Source organism: Drosophila pseudoobscura, chromosome X (assembly GCF_009870125.1).
Source record: "Drosophila pseudoobscura strain MV-25-SWS-2005 chromosome X, UCI_Dpse_MV25, whole genome shotgun sequence".
Lineage (NCBI taxonomy): Eukaryota > Metazoa > Arthropoda > Insecta > Diptera > Drosophilidae > Drosophila > Drosophila pseudoobscura.
The window spans coordinates 2,637,453-2,658,552 of NC_046683.1; the positions used below are offsets into that span (position 1 = coordinate 2,637,453).

Consider the following 21,100-nt stretch of genomic DNA (forward strand, 5'->3'; position numbering starts at 1 on the left):
GCATTTCGAGAAACGATGCCAAGTACAATGGGACCAGCTCCAGCTCCAGTCGAACTCGAGTCGCTGTCGAAATACTATGTGGTGTGTGTAGGTCTCGTAATGACGATGATGATGATGATGTTTGGAACAAGAACTACATTTATTAGCTTATGGTTCTGGGATCGCAGCAGCTTTACCAGGAATTCCAATTACGATTTCTTTGCTTCAGCGTCCATGAAATCCGATACTGCGCAAAATTTCTCTAAAGAATTGCGAGGAACAAAAACAAAAAAAAAACCCATGGCTCTTGGAGAGAGAGAGGGGGAGAGGGGGGGAGGCGGAGAGGGAGTACAGTTCAGTACAGTCGAAAAGGGGGAACAAAAATGCAAGTGACGAAGTATTTATAAACTGATTAACGCCAAACAATAGCTGATATGGGTCGAGCGGCCCGCGGCCCACGGCCTGCGGCTCGCGGCTCGGGGGGGATGTAGAGCAAGTTTCTAATCATCGACTGGAGAGCGGCCCCAGACCCCACACAGAGCATGCAAAGTAGCCGCTTCAGTGTCCAGCGAAAGAACGCCCCAAGGGGCCCCCCCATTAAGCAGTTCGAATGGCAGAGCTCGAGTGGAGCCCATCAATGGACCAACCTAGGGGCTCTTTATTGCAATCCTTTCTGATACACATTTTGAGGTTAGCTTGTCAGTCTTCAGAGGCGTCCTGGGACGGAGAAAAGGAGGCCCGTGTGGCCGCATCAGTTCTCACAATAGTTGACCAAGGACGTGCGGGGGCGAAGGCGGCGAGCCTCCAGGGGGGGTTTCCTGCGCTTCGGACGCTGCCGCGGGCGCAGCAAAATCGTGTTCATCGCCCTCCGCAGGTGCTCCAACGAGATGATCCTGTCTCCGCCGTATCTGGCTATGGCCTGGGCCTGGCGCAGTCTCCTTCGGGCCTCGTCTGTGGTAGGCAAGGGCTGTGCTAGATAGCTGTCTCTTCACTGTTTCGCTCGGCCACCGGCCACTTACCGGTAGGCATTTCGAAGAGGACCATGGTCAGCGCGTGGTCCGGCCACATCTCCGGCTCCAAGACCCCGTCCAGTATCGAGCGCAGCTTGTTCCAGTACTCTTCGAACTCTTCCATTTTTGCAATTTTCCAGCCGGATTATTTTATATTTTTTCGCACGTATGACAGTCCAAGCTTCAATTTCAAATGTCAATTTCTGGGGCAAGGCAAAAGAAGAGGAAGAAACTCCTTTGCTTTTCCTGTCAAAATCACAGTCGTCTCGCTCTAAGCCATGCCTTTTCTCCGTAGTCGAGTTTCCATTCGATCATGCCCACAAATGTAACGATTTCCAGGCCCAAAACTGCTGAGCAGCCACTCCAAATAGCCATATAGATGGCCAGTGCTGCATAATTAGCAGTGAAAGCCACCAGCTGATGGCCGAATGGTCAGAACTCCAGCTTCAGCTTCAGATCCCAATACGAAAGGCCGTTTCGAGCCGCTGAAGAAGCAGAAGCAGAAGGCGAAAGCAGCCGAGGAAACTCAAGTGCCAAATCGTGTTTATTTGCGTTATAAAATTAGCGCAGCGCCGCTCAAGTGTGGCCCCAGCGACTGAGTGTGTCACTGGGGGCCAGTGGCGTCTGCCAGGGGGCCGAAGGGGGAGAAGATCGAAGAAACAAGTGTCCAGCTCCAGCTGGAGGGGCTCCCTCTCTGCCTCGGAAGTCCAAGCCCATCTTGAAGCCCCCTTGGATGTCCGCCAGCCCCCGACTACGCCTCTGGCGTGCAGCTTGTGGAGCGCTGGGCTTTTCGGGGCACGAATTGCCCGTCTCTGATTGCCATGTGACGCGGCACAAAATCTAGCTTATGAATACATGAATACGAGTGTAACCACGATTCTGCCTATTTATCGCCGACTTGTATTATTATTTTAATTTGAATCTCGTACTCTTTCACTCTACTTTTTGTGCGGAGCAAATTAGAAATAAGTAATTGCGGCTAATTCCGCTGAATGTGTATCGCCGATTGTGAATCATGCCACCGGCTGGGACTGCACTCACACTCACACTCATTCACTGACTCACTGACTCACTCACACAGCAAATTAACCCCTTGAGTGGCACTCGGCACTTCTCGTTCGTCAAGTTGCTTTAATTGACTTTTAAATTTGCAAAAAATCAAAGCGAAAAAGTGTGACAAAGTGCCGAATGGTGAATGCTGAATGCCGAAAAAAGAATGGGTGCGAATGGGCGGATGGGTGGATGGACGGATGGGAGGGATAGAGCCGGAGGTTAGAGTGCAACTGAAACAATAACTGCACTCGTGCCTCGCTGTCGCTGGCGGCATCGAACATTTTCACACCTCAGACAATGCCCCCGAGTGGCCGAGGCAGAGGGGGGCGCACTCGACTCTACCGGGCGGTCGGCCGCCCCACTCGATGAAGGGCGTTTCTCCTCCCACCTTTCCCATGTGTGTTTTCCGCTGCTGTCGCTGCTTTTTGGAGGTTCTTTCGTCGCTGTTGGCTTTTTTCTAATTTACGTCAACGCAAAATCAAAGCAAAGTCAAAAGACTCTGTCATGGGTGGGTCGGGGCCTGGCCGCAGACCGCACACATTGTCCGAATGCCAGAGCAGAAACTACAATTAAGAATATTTTTATCATCTGCTAGAGGGTCGGCAACTGGGGCTATTAGCAAAGTGGCTCAAATATCAAAGGGCAGTGCAGTCGGTGTCGGGGTGGTGGTTGGTGGTTGGTGGTTGGAGCCGCTCTGGGCCACCGCTGACGAGCAGCAATTAGCAGCAGTTGGGGGCCAGAGGGGGGCTGCACTTCCTGCACCATCGGGTGCTGCAATAATTGATTACTAAGTGGCGATAATTAGATTGGATTATGAGCATTTGACAGTGCGAGTGCGGAGTATGGAGCATGGCATGTGCATTAAATGGAGCCTTTATCGGTGCCTCCTCTGGCAGTGTGCCACGGGCGGCGCCTTGGCACTAAATGGTTAATTTCGAGCCACAAGTAATTTGCCAAAATATGCATTTGAGTGGGCGAAATCTTTAGCTATCAATTTGCCAAAAACACATGTGACTGGGGGGGCAGGGTGTGTGGGGCAGGGTGTGGGGGAGTGCTTTGGTGTGTCTGCAAACACATCAACACGAGTGTCACAACAAAGCGAGGACAGGCCACGAGCGGGGCAGAGGAAAGAGGGAGAACCAAAGTGAAAATTGTCAATTAAATGCTGGGGAAAAAGCACTGAAAATCGTTCTCTTTGCCGTTCCTGTTGTGGGGCAACCAATTTTCCGATTTCCGATTTGGTTTTCTCCCGCCGTCTGTCCGTCGCTGGTAAAAGATCAAAGGCACTTAATGGCCAGGTCGTGAGGCGCCAAGCTTTTGCTTGGGGCACGGCTCACTCCCCCCTAACCCCCCACCATCGCCCTGGGGGGGGACAGGAAATCCGCCGCCGAAAGCCACGCAAGAACTTGATGCGATGCGATGCGATTTTTTAATTGAAGAACGGGGCACGCAAATGGGTAAAACATCAACAGAGAACCAAATGTGTTTGCAGAGCAGAGCAGAACGAGTCAACAATATGCAAAAATTAAATACGATGACGCGAATGAAAGGCAGAAAGCCAGAAACTAGCCACAAAGCCGCGAAAAGGGCCCCAGAGCAGAGGGCCTCGAATGGGGGACACCCTAAGCGAAGATATAGAGGGTTCCAATAGGGATGGATATAGGGAAAGTGGGGGATAGGTTTAGACCGGTTCCGCCGTACTCAAGGAACTCAAGGAACCATTTAAGAATCGTTATTCAGGCAAGAACAAGGAATACATCTCGTAGTTCAGGGATAAGTAGTTGCTGTTTTAAGCTTCTCTGAAGCTGGGGCAAGGTCTCTCAGTGGGCCCTATATGCCCCACGAAGGCCGCTCCAACGACAAAGTTCTTTCTCACATTTATTAAACGCAAATTGCGACGACGACGACGACGACGAGTCGGTGGAAATGTGCGATAAACGAAATAAAAATACGAAAATACGAAAATACAATAATTAAAGTAAAGCAAAAACCAGTCACAAAGCGGCACTCGGAGAGGCCTCGCAGCGGAAAAGAAAGCCTCCCCCCCGCACCCCTCCGAAACCAGCCCGGAAGTGGCCGGGGCTTCAGAAAAAACTCAAATTCAAATCGAAAGCCCAATTGGATATCCGTCAAATACTTTGAATGGAAATTGGCACAGTGAATCAGAGCAGACCAGATGGAGATGGAGATGGCGATGGGATTGGAGATGGCGATGGCGATGACGATGACATTTCAACGCTAATTATAATAAAAATAACAATAACAACAGCTGCCACTTGAATCTGCAAGATTATCTGCCCCTGCCACTGCCGACTCTCGGGTCTCTCGGGTCTCTCTTTCTCTCTCTCTATCTCTGTGTCTCTGGGCTGTCATCGACTCGGCTTTGGATGATATTGCCACTTGCTGGCTGCTGGCTGCTGGCTCCGCCACTTGCAAATGAGCTTGAGACCCAGAGACGACAGCAGCCGACTCAAGCCCCGACTCGGATGTGTGTGCTGATCGTCGAACAAAGACGCCTCTACAGTGGGACCAGGGCTTAGGGTACCGAAAGCATATCTGTAGATCGGTTGGTGGGTTTGCTGGAGTTTCTTTTAATGGAATGATGATACATATAATTATAATAGATTTAAGCAGCTCTCGAAGCATCCCGAAGCAAGTCTATCTGCACCACTCAAGCCATACCCAAGTCCAAGCCCTCTTGTTTTGCTTCTCGGACCACTGTGCCATGCCACCCACACACACACATGCAGCCGGGAGAGGCAGAGCAATTGCCATTGCAATTAGCAGCTCAACTTGAGAGGCGTTGGAGGTGGAGGGTGGAGGGTGGAGTACGGCCTGAAGTGGTGTTGGAGGCTGTCTGGTGCTCGGTGCTCGGTGCTCGGGGAAGACGTATTGGGGCTAAAGCTGATTTGCCTCTCGATGGCCCGCTGATTAATTTCTTTTTTATGCTAACTAAGCGGCACTCAGCCCCAGTCCGAGCCCCAGTCCCAGCCCCAGCCCCAGCCGCCGCTCCGTAACGCATCTGCCCCACTGTGCCGAGTAGTATCTGTGTGCGTGCGTGTGTGTGTGTGTGTGTGTGTGCCCGTTTATCTGGCAGGTGACAAAACCAGTTGCGATTGCTAATTGCGCTTAAACTTTGATTGCTATTGTGACTGCCGCCTTTCGGGGCAGCGGACGCAGCAGTGGACAGGGGGGGGGGTGGTGGGGTATCAGTGGATCTGTGGATCAGTGGCTTACCCTGCGCATGTAGCAGCGGGTGGTGGTGGTGGTGCGGATGGTGGTGGTGCGAATGGTGGTGAGGCGGCATTGGGGGCGGCGGCACACCACCGGCCGCATGCGGATGCGAATGCGAATGCGGATGCGGATGCCCTCCGTGCGGATGGTGCGGCTGATGCTGATGGTGGTGCTGGTGCTGGTGCTGGTGCACGGCGGCGGCCAGCTGGTGGGGCATGAAGGCGGCCGCCACCGCTGCATGGGCGTTGAAGTAGGCCATGCGGGAGGCGGCTGCCATGGTCATTTGATGGTGATCCCTGTAGTGGTGCTGCTGCTGCTGCTGATCTATCGCCGATGACATACTGTCACCCACTGCTCCACTTCCGGTTGCCGCTGTTGCTGTGGGGCCTGTGCCTGGTGTTGCCACTGCTGCGGCGGTGTTGTATGTTGCTGCTGTTGTTGTTGTTGTTGTTGCTCCTCCGGCAGCTGTTTTTGGCGATGCCTGGCTGCTGGCGGCTGTTGTCAGATCCGTTGGCGTCTCGCAGATTGCCACCGTTTCCGCTTCCGCCTCCGGCTCCGTTGTGGTTGTTGCCGCTGCCGCCACGGCCAGTCCGAGGAGCTCCTGTATGGCAAAGGGCGAACGCTGCGGCATCGCTGCTGATTAATCGATTGGCTCTGCCTCAATTGTTCTGCCTGCCTGCCTGTGTTAATGCAACATTTTCGGGGTTTCCCGCTCAAAGAGAACTCTCTCTTCGCTCTCCCTCGCTCGCTCTCTCTCGCCCTCTCTCTCCCTCCGTGTGGCTCTCCTGTGGCACCAGAGGCACCTTGTATGCCGGCCCGGAATCCCGCTAAACTGCACTTGAACCTACGATGCGGGGCCGAGCACTAAAAAAATTGATTGCTTCGAGATTTGCGAGATTTGTGAGATTTGCGAGATTTGCGAGATTTGTGGCACGCGTCGTTGTCGCTGTCGCTGTCGCAAAAACACACAACAAATTCGCAATAATTTCCACGTTAAACTGTTGCCTGACTTAATGTGCACCAGGAGTTTTGTCGTCGTCGTCGTCGTCGTGAAAAGCTAACGTTGCCGTTGCCGTTGTCGTTGCCGTTGCCGTTCCTGGTGGTTGGGCCCCGGCCAGAAGGCATTCAGCGGCACGGCCAACACACAACGGTAAACGGCTACGGCTACGGCCACGGCAACGGAGCTGGCGAGGACCTGAAACCATCATCGCTGCCAGGCGGCAGGCAGAACATGCCACTGCCACTGCGCCACACCAGTAGCAGCAGCAGCAGCGGCAGCAGCAGCGGCGGCAGCAGCGTTGGCAGCACGACGACTGCGCTGCCCCGCAACGGTAAATCCAACGGCAGCGTCAGGGGCGGGCTCAGTCGCGCGGCGAGCATCGGGTGGGACTGCTCGCACAGCCGCGAGTGCGAGCGGCTCGGCTAGCCCGAGCACTTCCCCTGCCCGACGGGTGGCCAACATGGCGCATGTGCGCGCCGCGCTCTGCCTGGGCCAGAAGAGAGCGGCGATGGTCGGGCCCGAGCAGCTAGCGGGCCCGCTCTGGCGCACGCGGCCGCTTCCAGCGCACTGGAACGCTTCCAGTGTGTGTGCCAGGCCTCGTGGTGTGCGTGCCCGCGCTGCGAGTGTGTGCGGAGCCCATTTTGTGTGTGCGAGGAGGGCTCGGTACGGCACTCTTTCTCGATGAAGGACGCCAATTTATAGTCCCAAAAACGAGCGGGAGTCCAGGTCCGACTCCCATTCCGAGTAAAACTAAAACTAAAAACTATATGCAGCTCTGTTCGGGTCTTCGCTGTGACATTTGCCGGCCTGGTCTGCCCCATGCCCCATGCCCCATGCCCCATGCCTAACAATGAGGACCCAACAAAAAAAGCAGTCTAATTACAATTTTCGTACAACTTTTACTATTAAAATGCGTAAATTAGCATTTACACAGCCCGCTCTCCGGTTCGGAGTCTGCCTTTGTGTGTGTCTGTGTGTGTCAGAGCAGGAGGAGGAGAGTCCTTGCTGCGCAGTCAGCAAATTTTAGAGAGCTATGGGAATCGGAATTGGAAAATTCGGGGAACGGCAGACAAAAGCTGAACAGAGCTTCGGCCTTACCCCCCACCGGGCAGCAATTGAGTTCAAGTTCAGAACTGCTTTGGGGGAGCTGCTGTCCTGAAGGATCTCGGCCTGTGCTCCACGGATTGGGCTGAAACTCAGGCATTCGCTGGTGGGCAGCCCCAGATGCCTATAGTCGTCGGAAATCATGGACTAACTTGCTCTGATCCAAAATAAATAGATATTCCAAGACTCGACCACGATGGAGGCGTGGAAACAATGGAAATTAGAAAGCTTTGTTCGAGCAGATCAGCAGCTTGCCAATTGCCATGCAACGGGTCTTTCAAGCGGGGCTTTTCTCACGCCCCCCATGGGTCCCCCATGAGTCCGCGGAGGGAGGCCCACGCGCGAGCTTCTATCGCAATTAAACAATTGAAATGCCAGAGCCCCTGCCCCTGCCCCCGCCACCGCCATTCCTATGGCATTTGTCGGATCCGTCGGGCCACGCAGTCTGCCAGCGATGGATGCCGTCGGGGCTGCGCAGGCGCGATGCTCTCAGAGCTGCCACTCGCGGAGTGCGTACTAGAGGAGAGAGAGGAATGTGGCTGTGGTAATTCGATATTTTGTGAGCAGGTTGCAGGATCTGCAGGATCTGCGGATGATTCATGCGAGAGCGGAGCAATTCGTTTATTTACAGGAATTTGATTGTTAATTAACTTGCAATTACAATCGCAGGGGATCGGAGATTGGAGATTGGAGATCGGGGATCGTTTGGCTGTCAAAATAAATATTGAATTTCCCCCGAGGGGCGATTAGCGATGATTGATCCGTAGTCCGTAACGCGATATCTTAGGTGTGTTTGGCACAGTTTTGGCATAGTTTCTCTAGTTTTTTCCCCCGGCACATCCTCTGCAGCTTCCCACCTGGCGGCCATTGGCTACAGTTCTTGGCTGCTCCACTCGCATTTTGTGTTTGTTTGTTTGCTTTTTGCTCGGCCCTTGGCTTGGATTGTCCTTCAAGTTCCAAGAAGCTCTGTCCCGGATTCCACCTTCTTCATTGTTTTGCAAATATTTTGACGTGCGATTCTCTCACACAATGAGAGGATAGCCCCCGCCGACTACCTGAGGAGTGTCGGTCTGGTCGTTGCCTCCCTGCTCCATCCTTCGAGCTCCACGGCCGATACCGGGTGCCCTGTCTGGAGCTGCGAACTGCTTGAACTGCTCTTCACGTTTCTGGTAGTTGACATGGCCCGCCGAATGATTCAATTATGACGATTGAGGCCCGCCGCTCAAGTGCGAAAGTTGACCAAAATCCACGAACAAATCGATGCCGATGCCGAATCCGAATTAAGTGTCGAGTTTTATTTACTTAACTATTATTGTCTTGGGACACAATCAAAATTGGACAAACTTAATTATGAACAATTAAAGTTCAGTTGCTTTTTGTGTAGGCTTCCCCCCCTCCACCACCGATTATTTTTGGGCAATAACTTCAGATTCGAGTGATGGCCGACAGACAGGCCCCATCGAGGGACCGCTTCAAGAGAGCCGTTGTAAGACTTGCCAAAAACCGAAAACCAAAAACCGAAAACCGAATCAAACATTCAGCCTTTGTTGCTGCACATTGTTGTGTAATTAAGTTGTTTCGCTGTCGGCCACAAGTGCGTTCAACAAATCTTGTTAGCTCTTGGAGTCGCAGCTGGGGGAGGGGAGGGGTGGGGCTGGAGCTGGAGCTGGAGCTGGGGGGATCAGACAATATTATTGTCACACAATTGTTGCCGTGTGATTAGTTGAAACTTTAATTGCCGCACAATGGCATAATAGCAACGATAATGGCCCAAAGCCCCAATGGCTAAACGACACCAAAAAAAAGCCACTGGGAGCGAAAATTGTATACTCTAAAGGAAAGGTGGGGATCTAAAATATATAAACAGATCAAAGAATGAGGCTTCAAGGGCCAAGCAGAATGTCCTGTGGCAGGACTCTTACTAAGACTTTCAGCTGGAATCTTGGAAGCCTTCTTGAGCCTTCTTGGGAATCGGCTGTACCCTAGGAAAGTGTATAGGGAGAAGGTAGAGCGGGGGAGTGGGGGAGCAGGGAGCGGGGGCACACTGTATTAGCCCTGAATTGTGATCGTCATTATCATTGTACCATTATTTATTATGGCTGATGCTGTTGGTGGTGCCTCGGCCATTGTTGCCTTTGTTGGCTTTGTGTGGCTGCTGATTTCGCGTTTAGTTTTCAATTATTTAATTGTCTATTTGGGGCCGGGCGGCCCCTCCACGCCGCATTGTCTCTGCGTCGCTCGGGTAACGTGAGAAAATTAATTTCTGCCATTATTTGGGCAGAGAGGTGAACGAATCCAATCGCAAAGTTTTCGCCACAGAGGGCGCCACTGCGGCGCCCCTTTTATGGCTAATTTTCGCGCTGCCGAAGGCAATCAACGCCACTGCCGCTGGTTCGTGTCTCCGCTAAGCGCCGCCCCGAACTGCGACCGCAATTAGGAAAACTTTTCAAACTATCCGCATAATTAGCAGCTAGTTAGGCTTAGTTGCTGGCCCAAAAGCCGAAACTAGTGTCTGTCTTGGCCACGAATCCCTGGCCAGATCCAGGCAGTGGCAGGCCTTGTTTGTTAACAGGATTATCTGCACTAATTTCCATTTATCTGCGGGCAGGGGGGGGCAGGAGGGAATACTTGATCGTTTGTATGGGGCAAAGTGCGAGAGAAAAGTGATTTATCATTTGAGAACACTCGAGAGTGAGGATGCTCTGACAAGGGTTGGGCCTCGGCCTGTCTTTGGCCCTATGTGTGTGCCACCGAAGTGGCCGAAGAGTGTGCTCGACAATGACGACGAACCAATTTATGGGACAGGCCGGGCAGACAGACGACGGGCACTTGAATAAACCGAAAGGCAAACACTACACCACGAGAGGGATAGTGATGGATGGATAGACTGAGCCAGGAGCCAGGAGCCAGGAGGGCAGAGGAGAGCGAGAGAGAGAGAGAGAGAGAGAGCGGAGGTGTGATTAGGGGTGGTGGCGGCTGATTCCAGTGGTGGTTGCCTGCTGGTGGTTGTAGTTTGCCCCTGAGGTAAATTAGAAAATAAGCAACAAAAAACGCAAAGGCAAAATAAATTAGTGGCAAAATAAGGGAACGGGAACGCATCGCGAGGGGTGTGAAATCCAAAATGGCCGAAACGACGACAACTACAGCGTCGGCTCTTGAATTTCAATTGAAGTGTAACAGAAGAAGTAGCCAGGCGCGGCCCGCCGCTGGGTCTGGAGCGGCACACAGGCCAGCCGGCTCGATGGCCGCCACACTGAGAGAAACTGTGAGGGCTTTCTGCCTGCCCAAGTCCCAGTGCCAAGTCTTTCCCCATTCCGCAGGGACAAGGGAGGCGTACACCCCTGCACTGACTGCGAAATCCTTCATTTTCGATCGACTCACTCGGGCCTTCGCGCAGTGCACTGCGCTGGACGGGCGCTAATGATGATGGAAGGTCCCGCGTCTCGTTTATGGGTTAATCAAATTGTATGTGCGAGAGATTTCAGTTATGCAAAGCAGTGAGGGGAGAGTGGGATTCGAATGCGGAATGGGAACGGGAATGGGAACGGGAATGGGAACGGGAATGGGAACGGGAATGACTTCAATTAGACGCTCGACGCTCGAAGCTCGCTCGATGTTTGATGTTTGATGTTTCGATGGATGGTGGCGGGTGCGGCAGCCAACCAAAAAAGGGGAGTACTCGTGCAACACAAAAAGCAGCAGCAGAATTATAATAAAAAAGAAAACATGGCAGCCTGCCAGCCCTCCAGCCCGAAAGGGGGAGGCGGCTGGAGAGGAGGAGTGCCGAGCGGCAGCCACTTTCAATTGTGGCAAATTGCAGGCGTTTCCGGCGCTCAGCCGGCTGCCATCATTACTTATTACTCGGGCTCATTCATTCATGTTTCGCTCTCTCCCTCTCCCTCTCGCTCTCTCTCTCTCTCTTGCTGGCCGAAATATACATATTTTTTTTTTTGTGGCATTTTATTTGTTAATTTTCAAATCAAAGTCCGCGCGAGGGAGAGGAAGAGGGACTAAAACGACATGACGCAAATTTGATTATTTCGCTTTCAAGCTGTGCCTCGCCCTGGTAGGGGGTGGAGCAGGGACCGGGGACCGGGACTGGGGACTGGCAAGAGTTGCCAAGTTTACCCTGGAAAAAACGAGGTCCTTTGTTGCCGCTCGCTGCTGCTAATGAGCCATTCAAGGGCCCTGGCCACCCCGATTTGCATATGGGCCCACGGAAAGGGCACGCCAAAATCGAATCAAAATAATGGAATATTCTCCTCCAATTGGAGTATTGTGCTCGGGCGGATTCGAGGCGGTGGTTGGGCTGGATAGCTCCAGAGGTATCTAGGGATAAGTTTCGGGGCTATTGGAGCTAGAAAGTATGAACATATCGCCCCCGAAATGGTCAGGTACTTGGCCAATGGTCCATTCTTTGGAGGCAGATGGGATCTGATAGGACAAATCTTTGGTCCTTCGCTCTGCTCCCCTGCCGCAGTCCCAGAAGAACTTTGCCTTTGACTTTGACCTTTGTTGGGCCATCTGGCAATCACCTGCTGTGTGATACGCTTTCTCCGGAACAAAATGTGGGCAATTGACAAAGACAGAGACGCAGGACTCTGCGCCCACCTCGTCTGCGGCCACCTCGTCCTCGGAATGCACTTGCCGCCGTTCGATTCTTTGTGCGAGGAGTGCATGAATCCGAGCCAGAGATTAAAAACCACCCACTAGGAGGCGTTTCAATCAGCCAACCTTCCCGCCCGCCCAGCCTGCGATTCATTTCCATTTGCATCTCCGCATCTCCGCATCTCTGCATCTCTCCATTTCCAGTCCTCAATTTTCGACACGAATTTTGATTACTTTTTTGCCGTTTTTGTTTTCTGTTTCGCAATCAAAGCAAATCCCCGCCGTTTGCAGAGAGAGGGATTGCCTCCAGAAATCTGAATTGGATTTGCCTGAAGCCCGCGTCGAAGCCCCGAGCCGCTGAAACCATATCAATGAATGTATGTATGCCACAACTATTCAATATCCGCAGAACAGAAGGACATCCCAAGAGACTGAAAGGAGGAAAGGCCTCATTCCGAGGCAAATGCGAGATCTTTGGCCACTAATCGAAACGTAAACCATAGCAAAGGGCCACAAATCGAATAGAAAACTCCCCTAGAAGCGGATGTGTATATGGTTTATGGGAAAATCCGCACTATCCCCAGCTAGATGGCATCCCAGCCCAGCACTCCTATCCGCAGACTCGGCAAATGAGAGCTGCAGACAAGTAATTGCAGGATGAAAACTATGCGAGTGCTCGAGAGCACCGAGAGGTGGCAAAGCGGAAGCGGAAGTGGAAGAGAGAGGGCTTCATCTTCATCTTCAGCTCCATATCCACTTGTCTGGGAGAGGAGAGGAGAGCCTGCTGCGGTGCAAATGATGCTGCCATATGCCCCTCTGCGGCTGGGGCTGGTGACGTTTTGATAATGATAATGATGAGGCTGATTTGCCAGGGATATGCCCGGGAGCGGGAACGGGAAAGGGAACGGGGAACGGGGAACTAGAACGGGTATGTGGGCCTGCTCGTCGGGCGTGAATTTTCATTACAATTATGTATGCAAATACAACAAGTGAGTGGGAACAAAGCAGCCCCAATCCCTCATTCCCATTCTCATTCCCATTCTCTAGCTCTCTCACTCTCCCTCGGCCTGGCCTAAGCCACGCCATTTTGTGAAACAATGGAAAATGCAGCCTGAAACCGCAGCAATTTGTGGCCTGAACCGAAGTCTGGGCCATGGGGGAGACACACACTGAGAGAAACGGGAAGACACGTTGCTGCTGCTCCGAAAGTGGAATGCTTCTCCAAGGTCTTGCGACAGGATTGCGGTTCCAGAGGCCTTTGCAGGCCTTTGGGCCCGTTCAATCTCTCAGTTCTTCGTCTTTTGTGCAGGACCTCTTTTCGGGCGAACACTTTCTCCAGTGTTCTTTCTCATGTGAGATTTTTGTACCCCGCTGCTGTTTCTGCCGCGAAATTTTGCAATTTGCGCATAATAATCATGATAATAATAATCGCACTCACAGGAGGAGGGGGGGGGGGGGGGGATGTGGGATGTGGGATATGGGATATGGCCTGCCCCTGGGGCCAGGGCGTTGGCGCCCAGAAAATGCGGTGGCAAAAAAAAAATCGTAAAAATTCCGAGGAAAAAATCCCAGAGAGGAAAAAATTCTACCAGCCATGGAGGCTGGTGTCACTCTCAGGGGGGCGTGGCAGTCGGCGGTTACATAAGGTACATACATACATATATGTGCCAGTGTGGGTGTGCTATGCGCCTGGTTAATTGTGGTGGAGCCTTGGCACTGGCGTGGGGTGGGGCCGGGGCGGCTCCTCTGTTTCCCACTTGTGAGAATTGCGCAATTTTCAATTATTTCTCGCAAGCAACGACTATGAGGGGCGGGTGCGGGGGCACGGGGGCGTGTCTATGCAGACTTTTGCATAATTATAAGCTGCGATTCTCCTACAGGCCGCAAATTATAATTAATGTATGCCACAGTGTGAGTGCTCTCCCTCTCTGTGTGTGTGTGTGTGTGTGTAGGCCTAAAATTATGCAATGGTCTGATTATGCAACTGCTAGAAAAAAATATAATCTCAGCAATGCAAGATGAGGGCCCTCTGTGCCGGCATAGGGGCTAACAGGGGGAAAGAGATCATTAGAATGCGATTTGATAGAGTCTGCCACAAAAGAAGGGGGGGAAACCGACTGTGGATTGGGTTTCTGAATGTTTATATGATAATAGTGCCTCGAAGAAGGAAGTTTTGGCTTCAAATATTCCCTTCAGTAATTGCCCAGACTATCCCTAGATATTCTTGAAATTCAGAAATATGGGTGAATCCTTCATTGAGCCCATTAGAGTGGCTCTCACATGTGTATCTGTGTGACTGTACGCGTTTTCCATGCCATTCCATTCCAATTGTTCCGCAGATTGCCATAATCCTTAATCCCGTCTGTCACTCCCATTGTTCCGCGCTCGGCAGCGAGCTGAGCGTATCACTGAGTGTTCCAATCGCAGAGCCCTCTCGGGCACAGCTTCCATTATCCCCTGCTCTAGGACCTGGACGGTCGGGGGGCTGGGTGCTGGGGGCGGGGGGGCCCATTCAACGCCGACAAATAATACGAATCATAATTGCAGAACAACAACAAAAAGGCGCAAGAAATTAATTTCCATGCGAAAGATCAAAGAAAGTTTTCAATTGTTGCCATTTGCCCAGCAGCACTCTCCTTGAGGGTGGGGTGGGGCACGAGGGGCACGGTGCGGGGCATAAACTGCTTAATACGAAATGTAGCAATTATATTCTTGCATTTGCTTTGGCAAACACACCGAAACCCACCCGCCACCCCCCACCACCCCGATGCATATTTATTCATTTCTTCATTTACACATTTTTAATTTCAATTCTGAACCAGAGTCTAGGCCTCCCTCCATCCAGCCATCCAACCATCCAGCCATCCACTCGGGGCCCTGCATTATGGCTCAACTCATTTCCTGCAACAATGGCGTTGCCACGCCTCTTGCAACGGCCACCACCTCAAGCCACCCAGCCATCGCCCAGTCTCCCTCAAGAGCTGTCCCCAACTCACGTGTGCCTTGCATTTCCTCGGTTGGTTTCTATTTTTCCATCTGTTGTTGTTGTGCCTCAACAGCCATGCCACAGGGTATTCCGGCTCTGCAGAGCACTACAATACGAGGGGTATCCCCAGATCGCAATACATACACAAATGGAGATAGATAGATAGATATATGGTGCTCTTTGGGGCTAGGCTTGTTCCAAGAACAAGTTCTCGAACCATTTCCGGGGTATCTCAGGTCTCGACACGCGTTTGTGGGGCTTTCCTCGTGTTTATATGGAAATGTTGTTGATTTTTAATGAAGTACTTTTTCATTATACACACAGATACACACACACACACACACACACTCGTAGCTATACTTATGCATTGTACATGCAATTTCTTTTCATTTCCGCCATCTGAGTTGCACTTTGTACTTGTTTTTCACCGCCACTCATCCCAGACCCAAGTCCCAAGTCCGCTCCCCCCCTCACATTCCCTCTCCCCTCACCCCACTTTGCTTGCATTTCTCTTAATTTCTATTTTAGTTTGCTGCTTATATCGTCTTTTCATGCAAATGTCGGTCTGTGTGTCTGTCTCTCTGGACACTTGACAAATGCAAAACGAGTGTGTGTGTGTGTGTGTGTGTGTGTGTGTGCTCCAATTGTTGTTAAGTGAAAGAGTGCTCCGTCAACCACCGCCATGAGGGGGATGGAGAGATGGCTAGTGGGCGCGGCAGGTACAGGCCATCCTCGGATCTGCTGCGAACAACTCTCCGATCTACTGCAGATCGGTAGGGTAGCCACACCCACAGCTGACGAGCCACTAGCCACTAGACAGTCAAAGAATCTCTCAAGAAGAAGCTGCCGCCGCAGCTCAGGACACGTTCCATCCGGAGAGGCATTCAGTGCGATCCCAATACGATCCGATCCACGGCTTCCTGGCTATGTTCCCATCCCGAAAACCTGTTCAGGTTGTTCTCCCTTTCTCTCGATAGTTCCGTCTTGCATTATCCTGTCTGCATATTTGCAGCCTGACTCATCGAATCCTCCACGGCCTGGCCAGCCAGCCAGCCAGCCAGCCATCCTTCCTGCTTCGCTGCGAGGCTGTGTGCAAAAGCGAGAGACCTCTTCCTTTTTGGCATTCTTCTGTCAAAATATTGACACAACAGTTGTCAGGCTGTCAGGACTCGGGTCTGTGACGGGCCCCTGGCAGGACATTCCAGTCTTGGCCATTGTCTTGGCTCTAAATGGGATCATCGACGGCAGAGCAGCCTGCAGAATCCATCTGAATTACTTGTAATTATATTATTTGGAGAACAAACAGGCACAGGATGCCCGAGTGGCTCTCCCTGCTGCTAATCCGCACGACCGAGAAGTGCCAATGTAAATAAGCAGATCTCCACGAGAGGTGCGAAGAGGAGTGGGCCGAGCCGGCTTACGAATGCGATTACCATTGACCTTTCCACCGGCCGGAGGTGTGATCCCATCCGTTAAGTGGCACAACTGCAGAAAAAACAATCGCAAGCCAGCAACAGTTGGGCCGCACAAACAAAGCCCATGACAATGCCATTGACCATCGACCAGCGACCATCGACCATCGACCAGCGACCATTGAGGCCCAGCTGCACAGACTCCGAGCCTTTCGAGGGCACTATGGAATCATGGAATATAATGGCATTCAAATGTGCAAAATATCCTCAGATTTCAAGGAATAAACTGCAATTAGGCCTACTTCCATATCTGGTTATTGATTGATGATTGATAGATCCAATGTTGCCAATGCGGAATCAAACAGTATATCGAGGCTACCAGGATTTTGTATCGTCAGGATTTAAGTTCCAGTTAAGCCTTACTGTACGATATATTCCACTTGTTATCTACCGACTCATCGTTATTATTCTTTCGTTCAGCTGGACAGACACCGATCCCTGTCCGCATTTTATCTGCCAACTGTCGGTCTATCATTATCCCTGCCCTGCCGTTTTGGCCCAATTAATGGCATGATTAACGCCAATCTGTCTTGAATAGCCCTGCCCCCACGCCAGCACAGATCCCTCCATTCGGAGGCAGTGCCATGTTCCCACATGGCCGGAGCGAAGGAGGGGCAGGCACTTGAGTTTCCATTTTTCTAAGCGCAAAAAAGACAACCAGGAGCACAGGTGCCCCGTCGATGGCTCAGCAACTTTTCACGTGTGTGTTTTCCCTACACTTTTCCAGCAAACAGGCAACGTTTATCCAGCTCCGACGGGCCTTGTTTTTTCCAGCTCCGCGGCACTTCGGGGAAGCGATTCCACTCCATTCCGCTCTACTCCTCTCCACTGTATTCTGTTCTATTCTGTTCTGTTCCTAAGCGTGACTAAAGCGTTTCTCTAACAGGTCGCTAACGAGCAGCAGCCACGCCTAGAGATGACAGCGTGATGGGGAATCTGTGGATCCTCAAGTTCGGCTCAGTGGTTGGACTTACTCCGTCCCCGATTTGGAAGTATTTTCTTCGTTTTTGATGGACTAAAGATGGATAGATCGTTCTGTACTCGTGCTGTACTCGTCTTTCTATCGCCACAAGCACTGTACCATCTCTAGGCCAGGTCGAGCGCCTCTCGGCGAGTAGAGATGGCAGCGTGATCGAGAATGTATGGATACTCAAGTGCGGCTCAGTGGTTGGACTTATTCCGTCCCCGATTTGAAAGTATTTTCTTCGTTTTTGATGGATTAAAGATGGATAGATCGTTCTGTACTCGTGCTGTACTCGTCTTTCTATCGCCTTAATCACTGTACCATCTCTAGGCCAGGTCGAGCGCCTCTCGGCGAGTAGAGATGGCAGCGTGATCGAGAATCTATGGATACTCAAGTGCGGCTCAGTGGTTGGACTTATTCCGTCCCCGATTTGAAAGTATTTTCTTCGTTTTTGATGGATTAAAGATGGATAGATCGTTCTGTACTCGTGCTGTACTCGTCTTTCTATCGCCACAATCTCTGTACCATCTCTAGGCCAGGTCGAGCGCCTCTCGGCTCTCCATTCTCCGTTCTCGGGTCTCAGGTCTTTGGCTGGCAATCAAGTTTAATTGGTAAATGGTTCATTTAGCAGTCAGAACCAATTATGAGGTACACTCGCTCACACACTCGCTCGAGTGTCTACTCAGATTCACACTTGCCGGGGCCTTCTGCTTCTGCTTCTGCCTCTGCTGGCTGTAAAAACAATTACAACAGTTTTTCACCTTTTTTAACGAGGTGACGACGACGACGCGAAAATGCCTCTCAAGGGTTTCCCCCTGCTGTCGGCTGTCGACTGTCGGCTGATGGTTCCCGGCTTCCCCGCTTCGGTGGAACCAATTAAATTTCCTGAATATGCCACGAATGATCCGCCTCCGACTCTGAATTGCTTATTGAGTGCTCTGCATGCGAGCCGTTCGAATGGAATGGAATTAAATCATTTTCCACGTTTTAGAAAGCAATTTGCTCACGCCTCTTTGATTGGATAATTGGCGGACTGTGAGCCCCGGAATAATGAATAACTATGAAGTCTCTACGGCGGTGAGTGCACTCGCTCTGCCGCTGGGCAATGGGCAATGGGCAATGGGCAGGTCGATGTCTAAACTGGCTGGCTAATGGGTTCTCCGACGAGACTTTCCGCCCCGAATCGGTGCCACCTCTCGGCGATGATCTTCTTGGGATATCATTTTTGTTCTATATAGGATGTTAGCCAACAAGTTTTGCTTCTCATTCGAATTATTTTCATGGCAAAAAAAAATTCGAGAGAAAAAAGAGACGGAAAAATGCTTTTCTCAAAGGAAATCAACATATTTTAACATTAATTTGGATGACATGAGCCTGTCGAGGGTTGTAGGGGGAAGGGAAATGAGTTAAAAATTTCGCCAAAAGAAAGAAAAAAAGCGAGAGAGAGAGAGCGAGAGAGAGATACGGCCGCAGCGTGAGTGAGGGGGAAGGCAGGCGGGAATTATGTATAAACGGATAAAGTGAAGGAGGCCCGTGTGTGTGCTCGTCGAGGCAGTGAAATATAATAATGAGGACACCCACCAGGACCCGCCAGGACGCAGCAGAGCCACCACATCCACTCCTCGTTAGCTAACGATGAGGTGCAGGACGAGAGCGAGAAGAAGGACGTGGATGTGGATGCGGAGAACGCCGACGCCGACGCACCTGCAAGCGAAATGGAGTATTAAAAAATTATGCAAATGAATTCGTGTGTTCGTATTCGCTGTAGCCAGAGATGGGGCTGCTTCTGGGACTGGGGCTGGGGCTGGGGCTGGGGCTGAGGCTGAGCCTGCGCCACTCCCACCAAATGCGCGAAAATTAAGCGCATGCCGGTGGGGCCTGGGGCCTGTGGCATGTGGCATGGGGCAAGGCGCTGCATTATGAATGTTGTAAATTAATTTCTGCCTCGGATATACACAATTTTTTCAGCTCTCGAAAAGACACGAGACACGGCCCAAGCCCAAGCCCCAGCGCAGTGGCGGGGAGGGGGGGCAGAAGATGTAGTAGTTGCTGGGGCAGGTGCGCCAGGTGGCACACTGGACAAATGCGTAAAAACAATTACGCTTTAATTGCAATGATTTCCCAGGAAACGAGCCACGGACCCGGACCCGGACCCAGACCCGGACGGAGAGTGAGCGAAAATTGAGCTAAAAATGCAATTAGAGAGGAGAGCGAGGGGCTGCCTGGGCTGGGGGCACTGCAGTTTTGAATATTTATAAGCAGAAGACGGGGGAAGAGGGCAAGACCCAAGCCCAGAGCAGAAAGAAAGAGAAATCCGACTAGTAACGAGAGGCAACACCCGGAACCGTGGGTCGAACCGTGGGATCATGGGATATGGTATATGTTTGGGGTTATTGCGGTGCTATCCCCAGTTGAACACCCACTCTGGCCATTGATGGACTTGCTGTGGATATGTTGATCCTTTTTGTCTCAAATTTAACCGAAAACAATGCCCTTTGGCCCAAGGTTGCTCCTGCCCATGCCCCGTGCTGTCCCACGCCCAAAAGTCTGTAGTGTCTGAATGTGGGTGTAGGTGGGTCTGATGTGGTTGAAAATCATATTCACATTCATGCTTGAATGAGTTTTTTCTGCACGCCAGGCACTTGCCTGATCAAAGGACGACACTCTTGAGAAATTATCATAAAAGGATTTGCGGCAACAGCAGCGACTGTTCTCCATTCCATTCCACTCCATTCCCATCCATTCCCTCTATATAGAACACACACATTTTTCAGCTTTTTTCTGCTTTTTCTGAATAGAGCTTTTGTTTTTCATTTGAAAATTGCAAAATTTGAATAATGCGCAAGTGGCGTGAACAGGAAAATAAAACACCAAATACAAAAAAGGAAATCATATACATATTCAGATTGGGATTGGGATTGGGATTCACATTCAGCCTTCAGCCTTCAGCCTGCTGATTGCATAATAGGCCGCAAAGGCTCCGGCTCCAGCTCCAGCAGGTCCTGCTCCTCCTCCTACGATCCCGCGTATTCATAACCGTTTTGGTTAATTCCTGGTCCTATAAGATTGCAGATTGCCGATTGCAATTAGAGCCCAAGTGCCAACTGCTGACAATAGACAATTGTCGAAGGCTCTTCGGGAATGGGAGTGGGAATGGAAATGGAAATTGGAATAAATGCTAAATAAGTAATCAAGCGATGCCCTCGGTGCTGGCCGAGTGGATTCCATGGATGCATTTCGGCTTTTGGACGGGGCTTTGAAGTGCGTTTAACATTCATTTGCTGGCTGGATGACATTTGCACTTTGAAGTGGTTGAGCACTCGACGAGACCGAGACCGAGACCGAGACCCACTCATACCCACATCGCACATCCCACATCGCTCATCGTCGTGATTGCCGTATCCCCAATCAGGGTAATCCCACTCAAGATGATTGACTTAAATGCGTTTCCTGCAAGCGTCCACAACTCCCCCCTGAACGGGGTCACATGCCACACCAATTCCATCCAGATACTCTTCAAAGGAGCGTCTGCTTAGTCGTTTTTGAAACAAAAGAATCTTAAATGATTCAGCCAGGAAGTAACTTTAATTTGTGAGGCTTAAAGTAGCCTCTCTTCTTCCAGGGATCTGCCAATCAAGGGACAAATTCCTGGGCATACGAATATCCCAACACAAATCAGCTTTTGGCTTA

The 21,100-nt window shown here is 51.4% G+C and overlaps 2 protein-coding genes across 2 annotated transcripts in view; both read right to left on the reverse strand.

Moving 5' to 3' along the window:
* Vsx2 (Visual system homeobox 2) overlaps nt 1-6,356 on the reverse strand; it is a 36,543-nt gene extending 30,187 nt beyond the window's left edge. Inside the window, exon 1 of the mRNA XM_001355657.4 lies at nt 5,280-6,356. Coding sequence (XP_001355693.3) covers nt 5,280-5,907 — 628 coding nt within the window. The 5' untranslated portion in view covers nt 5,908-6,356. The remainder of the gene's footprint in view (nt 1-5,279) is intronic.
* Nucleotides 600-1,886, reverse strand: LOC26532871 (uncharacterized). Its single transcript, XM_015185867.2, has 2 exons — nt 999-1,886; nt 600-930 (listed from the first exon to the last, which is right to left on the reverse strand). The coding sequence occupies exons 1-2, from the start codon at nt 1,111-1,113 to the stop codon at nt 731-733; spliced, it is 315 nt and encodes a 104-aa protein (XP_015041353.1). The 5' UTR covers nt 1,114-1,886; the 3' UTR covers nt 600-730.
* Nucleotides 6,357-21,100: the final 14,744 nt, after the last annotated feature.